The sequence below is a fragment of the Pelmatolapia mariae genome, unplaced genomic scaffold, assembly GCF_036321145.2.
Source record: "Pelmatolapia mariae isolate MD_Pm_ZW unplaced genomic scaffold, Pm_UMD_F_2 NODE_ptg000815l+_length_40299_cov_1, whole genome shotgun sequence".
Classification (NCBI taxonomy): Eukaryota; Metazoa; Chordata; class Actinopteri; order Cichliformes; family Cichlidae; genus Pelmatolapia; species Pelmatolapia mariae.
Window position 1 is genome coordinate 1 of NW_027052492.1, and position 9,291 is coordinate 9,291.

The 9,291-nt window shown below is 41.5% G+C and overlaps 2 protein-coding genes across 2 annotated transcripts; both read right to left on the reverse strand.

Moving 5' to 3' along the window:
* Positions 1-1,661: 1,661 nt before the first annotated feature.
* Positions 1,662-3,124, reverse strand: LOC134623660 (nuclear factor 7, ovary-like). The gene is made up of 2 exons (XM_063468691.1): positions 1,910-3,124; positions 1,662-1,876 (listed from the first exon to the last, which is right to left on the reverse strand). Exons 1-2 carry the CDS (start codon positions 3,042-3,044, stop codon positions 1,662-1,664), a joined length of 1,350 nt encoding a protein of 449 aa, XP_063324761.1. The 5' UTR covers positions 3,045-3,124.
* Positions 3,125-7,445: 4,321 nt separating this feature from the next.
* LOC134623661 (nuclear factor 7, ovary-like) lies at positions 7,446-8,982 on the reverse strand. The gene is made up of 2 exons (XM_063468692.2): positions 8,953-8,982; positions 7,446-8,851 (listed from the first exon to the last, which is right to left on the reverse strand). The coding sequence occupies exon 2, from the start codon at positions 8,832-8,834 to the stop codon at positions 7,446-7,448; it is 1,389 nt and encodes a 462-aa protein (XP_063324762.2). The 5' UTR covers positions 8,835-8,851; positions 8,953-8,982.
* Positions 8,983-9,291: the final 309 nt, after the last annotated feature.

The following is a 9,291-nucleotide window of genomic DNA, read 5'->3' on the forward strand; positions in this document are numbered from 1 at the left end:
CTAACCTGGGTGGATCATTCTAATCTTTGTGGCCTGAGGTGGTTCTGAGGCCTCTCCAGACTTCGCTAACGTTGTTGTGCTGAGTTCTCCATCTTCTCCTGTGCCTGTCCTTCCCATTCCTTATCAGTCCTCTCAGCTTTCTCTGCACCCTTTTCTCCGTCTCCATCTCTTACAAGGAAATAAAGAGGAGATAAGAAAGAAGCCTAAAATGAGAGGAGCTGCTGTACTAGGCTGCCACAAAAGGGGGGCGCTGAAAGAGACAATAAAAAGTGAAGTGGAGAATAAGGTGGCTGCTCATGCCGGCTTATCTGATACTCAGTGTTTTCTAGGTTAGCTGACTGCCCCTCCCCCTTGTTTTGAGCAGAAGTATTGCGGCCCCCACATCCCATGCTATCAGAGGATGGGCATGATCAATATGTGTTATGCTTGGACTCTCAACACGCTTTATTAGCCAGAGAAATAAATTGTTTTATTTTGCCAGCATGGACTAGAGAGGCAAGTGCTCAACTTTTTTTTGCCCCCATATCATATCATATAATTTTATATTTCATATCATATTTGTGTAGCACATTTAAAGACCAAAGTACACCAAAGTATGATACAGATAAAATAACAATATAAAATATCAATTACAGATATAAAATAATTACATAATATAAATGCAGAGCCAGATGAAAATCACACTAATTAGCCTCGAATGCCAGGATAAACAAGTGCGTTTTATAGACATTATTTAAAAGATTGAGTAGAATCTGATGCGCCAGTGTCAAGAGGAAGATTATTCCATAATTTTGGGTGTGGCAGTGGCAATGGCAGGGTCTGGTCTTCAGCCGAGACCTAGGTTGCACTAAAAGCAGTTGACCCGATGCTCTCTCTCCTACAGACAGAGGAGATCCGCAAAGTAATCAGGTGCCATATTATTTATGATTTTATAAGTAAACAACAAGATTTTTAAGTTGATTCCATATTTGATAGGAAGCCAATGTAAGTTGGCTAGAACAGGGGTGATCGAATCATACCTTCTAGTTCTGGTTAAGAGACGTGCTGCGGCATTTTGGAACAACTGCAATCGCTGAAGGAGGGAAGATTGGAGGCCCAAGTAAAGAAAGTTAGTATAATCTAGTCTTGTGATGAATGCATGAATACGTTTCTCTAGATCATTGCATTAAGGTTAAGGTTTAGCCTTAGAAATTTGGCATAGTTGATGGAAGCTAGTTTTTACCACAGTAGACACCTGTTTATCCAGTTTGAAGGAACTATCCATAAAAAATCCAAGATTCCGCATTCAGCATCAGTGAGGTGAATAGCAACAGGCCCAAGTGTACCAGGCAGTTGTCCCAGAGGCATATTTCTATCAAAAACAATAATTTCCATCTTCTTTTCATTTAGAGTCAGAGAGATACATGATAAGTCTTTGACATCCCTCAAACAGTCAAACAGAGGATGTAGTGAAGATGAAACATCCCCAGTAAAGTCGAGGTAATTTGAATATTATCAGAATAGCAATGAAAAGAGACATTATGTTTTTCAAAAATGGAGCCCAAGGGCAACATGTGGACAGAACAACAAAGTATTTAATGAGAATACGTGTATTTCATTGTTTCAGATCTAGGATGTCTTATTTTTGTGTTCCCCCTTTTTTGAGCAGTGTATAATTATCCTCAACTCATCTGCTCCACTGACAACTTCAATGGCAACACCTTCACTTCATCATCAGTGTAAATATATGGAAACATCCTGTGAGTGAAAGTGTGTGTGAAGGTGTGTATGTGTGTGTTAGTATCAGGATCAGAGAACGACAGCTTTCCTCTGTTCCAGTCCAGATTCACTCTGATCCTCTGGAGCTTCTTCTCTACTGGGAGAGCAGTGAATGGAGCTGATGGTGAGCGTGCATAGTATTTACCTGAACTTAACCCTATTTCCCATAATCCAGACCGTTTATTTCCTTTCCTCTGGCTAGATTGTGCTAACACACCCAAGTCCCAGTCTACACTGTCTCCAACTTCAACATCCCAGCTGTGAGTACCTGAGTTAAAGCCCTCAGAGCCCAGGACAGAGCAGAACAAATCAAACCTCTCTGGATTATCAGGAAGCTGCTGTTCATCTCCTCCTCTCACACTGGTCAGATCTTCAGAAAGGATGAGGTTTGGATGAGCAGTGTTTGGGTCCAGAATGAGAGGAGTGTAGGAGACCATGTCCTTCATGTTGTTCCAGATGTTGAAGGTCAGGTTGCCCAGGTGTTTGGCCTGGTCTATCAGAGCTCCTGAGGGCAGCTGTGGATCATCCAGCAGGGGGCAGCGCTGGACTCTTTCCACTGCAGCCTTGTAGTTGTGCAGGAATGAGACGTCTTCAGCTCTCAGCTCCTCCTCTGTGGCTCTGACTGTGTCTGAAAGAGCTGCTATCTCTCTGCTCAGAGCCTCCATCTTCTCCTTCATCATCCCACTCTTCTGCTCCTCTTCCTCCCTCAGTGCAGCCAGCCTGGCCTCCTCTTCCTCTGCTAGAAACTGGTGAAGCTTCTTAAACTGCTCCTTAATCTGCCTCTCTGTGTGTCGGGCCTGGACCTTAATGTGTTCTGCTGTTTGATCAAACTTCACTTGAAATTCTTCACAAACCTTTAACTTCTTCTTTAAGGGCTCCAGAGTTTCCTGAAGTTCCTTCTTGTGTTGTTGTGCAGCTTCATCGATGGGTCTGAATCTGTGATTGGTGTGTTTTTCTGAGTCTCTGCAGACGACACACACTGGCTGCTGATGGTCCAGACAGAAGAGTCTGAGTTTCTCAGAGTGCAGACTGCAGAGAGTCTCTGAAGCTCTCTGATCTCTCTCCTGTAAGAACGACTCACACAGGTTCTTTAAAGCTCGGTTTAAAGGTGGTTCTTCCTTTGAAGATATTTCCTTACAAACTGGACACTCGTGTGTTGGTCTCTCTCTCCACCATCTCTTCAGACAGTCTTTACAGAAGCTGTGGCTACATGACAGAATAACAGGATCTCTGAAGACCTCCTGACAGACCGGACAGCAGAGATCCTCCTCTGATCTGGAAGCCATTGAGTCTGTGAGTGAAGCTGAAAACAGCAGACAGGAAGTACAGTCAGTCCTGGCTCCCCTCCCTCCTCTACTACCTTCACTGAAACTGAGTCGTGTTGTGCTTTTGCACAAAGTCACATTTAAACAGTGCTGTAATGAAGTTTAACAATATAATTCATCCAGTTTTATCTGCTTCAATACCTTGTACAAAAGCAGATCAGCCACCTGAACGCTGCTCCGACAGAAGTCAATTATCTTAATTATTAATAAGATTTTAAGTTAATTAATTATCTGTATATGACTCTGAATACTTTGGCTCCTCTGGGGAAAAAAAAATTAAAATCAGAAATTCTTGGCTCCCTCATCTAACTTTCAAAGATGTGCAGATAACTCATATGTTGGAGAGGACATGATGTCTCACTAATTTAGAAGATCATCATTTAGCCTGGAGAAAGAGTTTACTGCATTATCTATGAAAAAAGCCCTCTGTGAAGCTAGAACATCTTACCATTCATCATTGATTGAAGAAAATAAGAACAACCTTAGGTTTCCACTTTATAGTATAATGACATGATAACAAATTAACAAATTTCTCTCTAAAGGCGGCCTTTAGAGAGAGAATGAATGGGGTCATATTATCAATACATCAAAATTTGTCTTTCATCTACCGAGGCCTTCGAGGGCAATTTAATGATTTTTTGGTCAAGAACTTACAAAGAGCCTTTTAAGTATGATTTTTGCAATTATGTGGCATGTATTCTCAACATATATAAAGTACTGTTTAAATATTTTAAATATGTCCCATTAGATCTGACATTTTCTTCAATGTTGAAAATTAATATCAAATTGATAATAAAGGTATATAGAGCTATTGTAGACTATGCTTTTTACTGGCATTGTTTAGACTGACAACATATAGCTGTCATGGTCTCGGTGAGTCTCTGGTACTTTTCCAGTGTTTTGTCATGACTCTCTGGTATCTGCCCGGGGCAGAGCCCTTGTCCTCTTACCTATGCAACTCACCTGACCCTGTTCGTTAATGATCAGCGAGACTATATTCAAGACCAGCGTCATCATCTTTTCTCCACCAGTTAACCCTGTTGGTAACCGTAATCAAAAGAGCAGCTCTGAATTGTCAGGTTTAGACGGTGCTCCGACCGGTCGACCTGCGTGTGTCCGCGCGTGTGCGCGCGTGTGTGTGTGTGAGACCAGGAACTGGGACGGAGGAGATTCACGAGCACGAGGAGACACTTGGAGGAGAAATGGGCACTCACTACCACGCACGGTCTGAGCATGGGAAGGAGTACACGACCAACCACTATTTGCACATTCGAAATATTGTCAACCTTTATTCCACTGTAAATAAATGCACTGCTTGCATTCAGAGCTCCGCGCCTGAGTCCACTCTATCCTCAACCGTGATATGAATACTTCTTGGAGCGACTGCCACAAAGTCACCTTGAGGTTAACACTTCAGAGTAAACACAGGTGGGGCTAGTTACACCAACAAAAAAACTTTCCACCTTTATTGGAATCTAAACTCTAATTTCTCTTTCTTTTCTCTCTCTGTGAAATACAGCAGCTGGACCTTTAGCTGCAACACACTGAGACAAACTGCACACAAACAATTTGTGTGTTTGCTGATGTTTGTTGAGCTGATAGAAATGTTATGTTGTGTTGAAATGTCACTCATGTTGTGCTCATTCCTCTTCTGTAGCACTAGCTAGATGCTGACAACAACATACGGACACCTGCACTTGTTCAGGCCCACTTTAACCCCTCAGTATAAACACTATAGATGATATTGTACAGATATTTGTGTAAAATCTTGGGGAGTAAAAGTAAAAAGTTGCCAGAAAAATAAATACTCAAGTGAAGTACAGATGCCTGAAATTCTATTTAAGTACAGTAACAAAGTATTTGTACTTCATTACTTCCCATCTCTGCCTGTTATGATGTTACAGGTGAGGCGTTCGGTCACATGACTGAACTCGGAGCTGGACCTATGAGATCAGAGTGAACAGAGCCAGGATCAGTGAAGAAAAACTGGCTGCTAATCAGGTGCCCCCGCTCCCCTTCCCAGCTGTGAATCTCTCCTTCCAGTTCTCCTAGTTTGTACTCACTGGCTGTTGTGAAGGTCCTAGGCTGGTCGCAGCGTTATCGTTGGTGTAGCGACTGAGCGACAGTTTCCTGCAGGCAGGGTAAAGTCTGCTCCACTCCCTTCCTCCACCACACACACAAACATACTGCAGACAGAGTGACTAATGTGACTAGGTCTTATTGTGGCTGAGTGTGATGCAGGTGTGGTCTCATTGTTAGAACTTCTTTGGTTTACATACTAATGCTTTTTGTTTGTTCTTGTTGTGTTTTTACTGTACAATACTGAAAATAACACCCAGATACAGGCACGTAAATGCTCCGTCCCTCCTACAGGAAACAGAAGTCATTTGTCTTTAGAGTTCCTTTGCAGTCATTTATTTGTTTTTTCTAATAAAGAAGATGATCCAGTTTTTGCAGCTAAAACAACTTTAACTCCACTAATCACAGTAGCAACATCCTGGTTTCCCATTGATGCATCAACACTGATGTTACAACAGGAAGCAGAAAAGTTCATAGTCTGTGTGATTTAAATATCTTTATGTTTAAGAATTCTTCACTAGGGTCACAAGAACCTTTACAGACAACACTGTAAAACTGAAGTTTTGAAGGAGGAAAAAGGACCATTCATAATCAGCAGCAGACACAGCAGTGGTGCACATTGCCACACACCTTTAGAAACTTTACCATTATTATTAAACAAATGTTTAATGTGATTAGTCATATTGCAGCTGGTTAACACCTAAATATTACACTATTAACCCAATGCTTTCCTCTCATGATGGTGGGAGTGGGCTTGCTAGTAAAGCTAATTACAGGTCTGATGTTACTGGTTTTACCTTTGTACATATCGCCACACAGTAGTGTTCCGTACACATGCTTTTTTGGATTTAAAGAAATTTATCTATTGAAGTGTCATGGAGCATTGTGAATGTGAGCTTACATCAAAACCATTTTAAGGATGTTCATTGTCATAGCTGTGGGGCTTCAGTGAAAACCCTAAAAAGTTACTGACACATCAAGAAGGGCTACGCAAAAAATAAAGCACAATCCGAGTGTCCATGTCGTAAAGTAGGTTGCAAGTCTCAGTTGAGAAATTACAGTGCTTTTAAGTGTCTTGTTTATCATCATCATGTGTCACAATAATCACAAACATTTGAAGTAACTCTTTATAGTCACATAAAAAGTAAAAGAGTACTGTAGTCTCTAACTTTAAGGTGATCCCTCAGTGTTCCCTCTGTGTTATCCCTTAGTGTTATTCATTCTGTAAACTTGTTAGTCAATTGTCTCCCATGTTATGCATTTAGCCTTTGTTATTTTATTTCATTGTCTTGAATAGTTTCAGCTGTTCCCTTTTCTCCAGTTGTGTCCACTTCCCCTAACTATCTTGCATTTATAATCTATTTCCTTTTTCTTTCTCAGATACTTTGCATAAGTTCCCTCATGTGCTCCTTGTTCTCTGAAGAATTTTGGATTTGCTTTTTACTTTTCCGTTTGTGGATTTTAAGATACTATCTACCTGAAATTTAGGTTAAAGTTTAATCTGCTGGTAACCTGGATAATATACAATTTTACTACATTAAATAAAAGTACATAGATCACATAGAATCAGATTAAATAAACGAGTAATAACAGAACGTTCTGACAATTTTAGACCCCAGTGGTATTTGACCATATTATTAAGGAATTCCATTGTTCTTACATGTGAATAGAGTTTATTTAATATTAAAACTTAAATTTAAAAATACAACATTTTTTTGTAAAAATACAGAAAATTTCTGTAATTTTAACTAATGGCAAATTTACATTATTTTTCCAGTCCTTTTTAAACAGTGATGGAAGAAAATGGTATTTGTCAAGCAGTAAGTTTTAAGAAGTTCAGAAACAGCAAATAAACACTACTTATCATGTAGACATTAACATGTGAAAGACAGTTATACCAGGCTGGTAGTGTTGATTAACAAAGACTAAAAACACTTTTTTTAAAATTTATTTTGTGAAACTGACAACATTTTCTGTTTATTCTTGTTTTATCTAAAGTTTTACAACTACAACAACAAATCATCTCCATTTACACACATCAAATAGAAACATGAATCACTTGTAATGATTAGAAACTTGACAGAATTTCAAATCTAGTTTGGGGAGTCATTCAGTGAGAAACAGTGAAATGATTTTCCATGTGAAAATGTGGACAGCAGAAACAGAAAGAAACAGTGAGAACTAAAAGAGAAACAAAGAGCTTTGGAACAACGAGGCAGCAGGAGGACAGCTGCAGTTTAACAGCTTCACTGACAGGAAACAACATTAGAAACATTATCATCCTCAACTCATCTGCTCCACTGACACTGACACCTTCAACGGACACACCTTCACTTTACCATAAGTGTTAATAAATGGAAACATCCTGTGAGTGAAAGTGTGTGTGAAGGTGTGTATGTGTGTGTTAGTATCAGGATCAGAGAACGACAGCTTTCCTCTGTTCCAGTCCAGATTCACTCTGATCCTCTGGAGCTTCTTCTCTACTGGGAGAGCAGTGCGAGGAGCTGATGGTGACAGTGCAGAGTATTTATCTTTATAGAACCCTATTCCCCAAAATCCAGTCCATATGTCTCCCTTCCTCTGCATCGACTCTACAAACACACCTAGTAACCACCGTGTACTGTCTTCAACATCGACATCCCAGCTGTGAATCCCTGAGTTAAAGCCCTCAGAGCCCAGGACAGCGTAGGAACACTCAAACCTCTCTGGATTATCAGGAAGCTGCTGCCTCTCTCCTCTATATCTCACACTGGTCAGATCTTCAGACAGGATGAGTTTTGGATGAGCAGTGTTTGGGTCCAGAATGAGAGGAGTGTAGGAGACCATGTCCTTCATGTTGTTCCAGATGTTGAAGGTCAGGTTGCCCAGGTGTTTGGCCTGGTCTATCAGAGCTCCTGAGGGCAGCTGTGGATCATCCAGCAGGGGGCAGCGCTGGACTCTTTCCACTGCAGCCTTGTAGTTGTGCAGGAATGAGACGTCTTCAGCTCTCAGCTCCTCCTCTGTGGCTCTGACTGTGTCTGAAAGAGCTGCTATCTCTCTGCTCAGAGCCTCCATCTTCTCCTTCATCATCCCACTCTTCTGCTCCTCTTCCTCCCTCAGTGCAGCCAGCCTGGCCTCCTCTTCCTCTGCTAGAAACTGGTGAAGCTTCTTAAACTGCTCCTTAATCTGCCTCTCTGTGTGTCGGGCCTGGACCTTAATGTGTTCTGCTGTTTGATCAAACTTCACTTGAACTTCTTCACAAACCTTTAACTTCTTCTTTAAGGGCTCCAGAGTTTCCTGAAGTTCCTTCTTGTGTTGTTGTGCAGCTTCATCGATGGGTCTGAATCTGTGATTGGTGTGATTTTCTGAAATGCAACAGACGACACACACTGGCTGCTGATGGTCCAGACAGAAGAGTTTGAGTTTCTCAGAGTGACTGCAGAGAGCCTCTGAAGCTCTCTGATCTCTCTCCTGTAAGAACGACTCACACAGGTTCTTTAAAGCCAGATTTAAAGGTGGTTCTTGCTTTGAAGATCTTCTCTTACAAACTGGACACTCGTGTGTTGGTTTCTCTCTCCACCATCTCTTCAGACAGTCTTTACAGAAGCTGTGGCTACATGACAGAAGAACAGGATCTCTGAAGACCTCCTGACAGACCGGACAGCAGAGATCCTCCTCTGATCTGGAAGCCATTGAGTCTGTGAGTGAAGCTGAAAACAGCAGACAGGAAGTACAGTCAGTCCTGGCTCCCCTCCCTCCTCTACTACCTTCACTGAAACTTCCTTTGAGTCGTGTTTTGGCTCAAACTCACATTCAGTGTGTGGAGCGTCAGCAGCTTGAAGCAGCAGTGTTGGAGTTTTCCTCTTTTCTCTCCTGTAGCTGGACTCACTCAGAGGAAGCTGCTAGTTTGGTCTGAACTGTCTGATCATCTGTGCATCTGTCTTTAATTAGGAAGAGGAACATCCTGTTTCCTGGTTCGTTTCAAACGAGTCAGATGAGGAGGGGAGGTTAATTCACTTTCCTTTCTCAAATACTCTCGCTTTACCGAGAAACGAAGGTGTATTTCATTCCAGAGTTCAGCCGCTTACCTGCCGACAGCTGTAAAACAGGTCACAGCATGAAGCTCAGAAAAGAAAGTGTCATTCAGTCG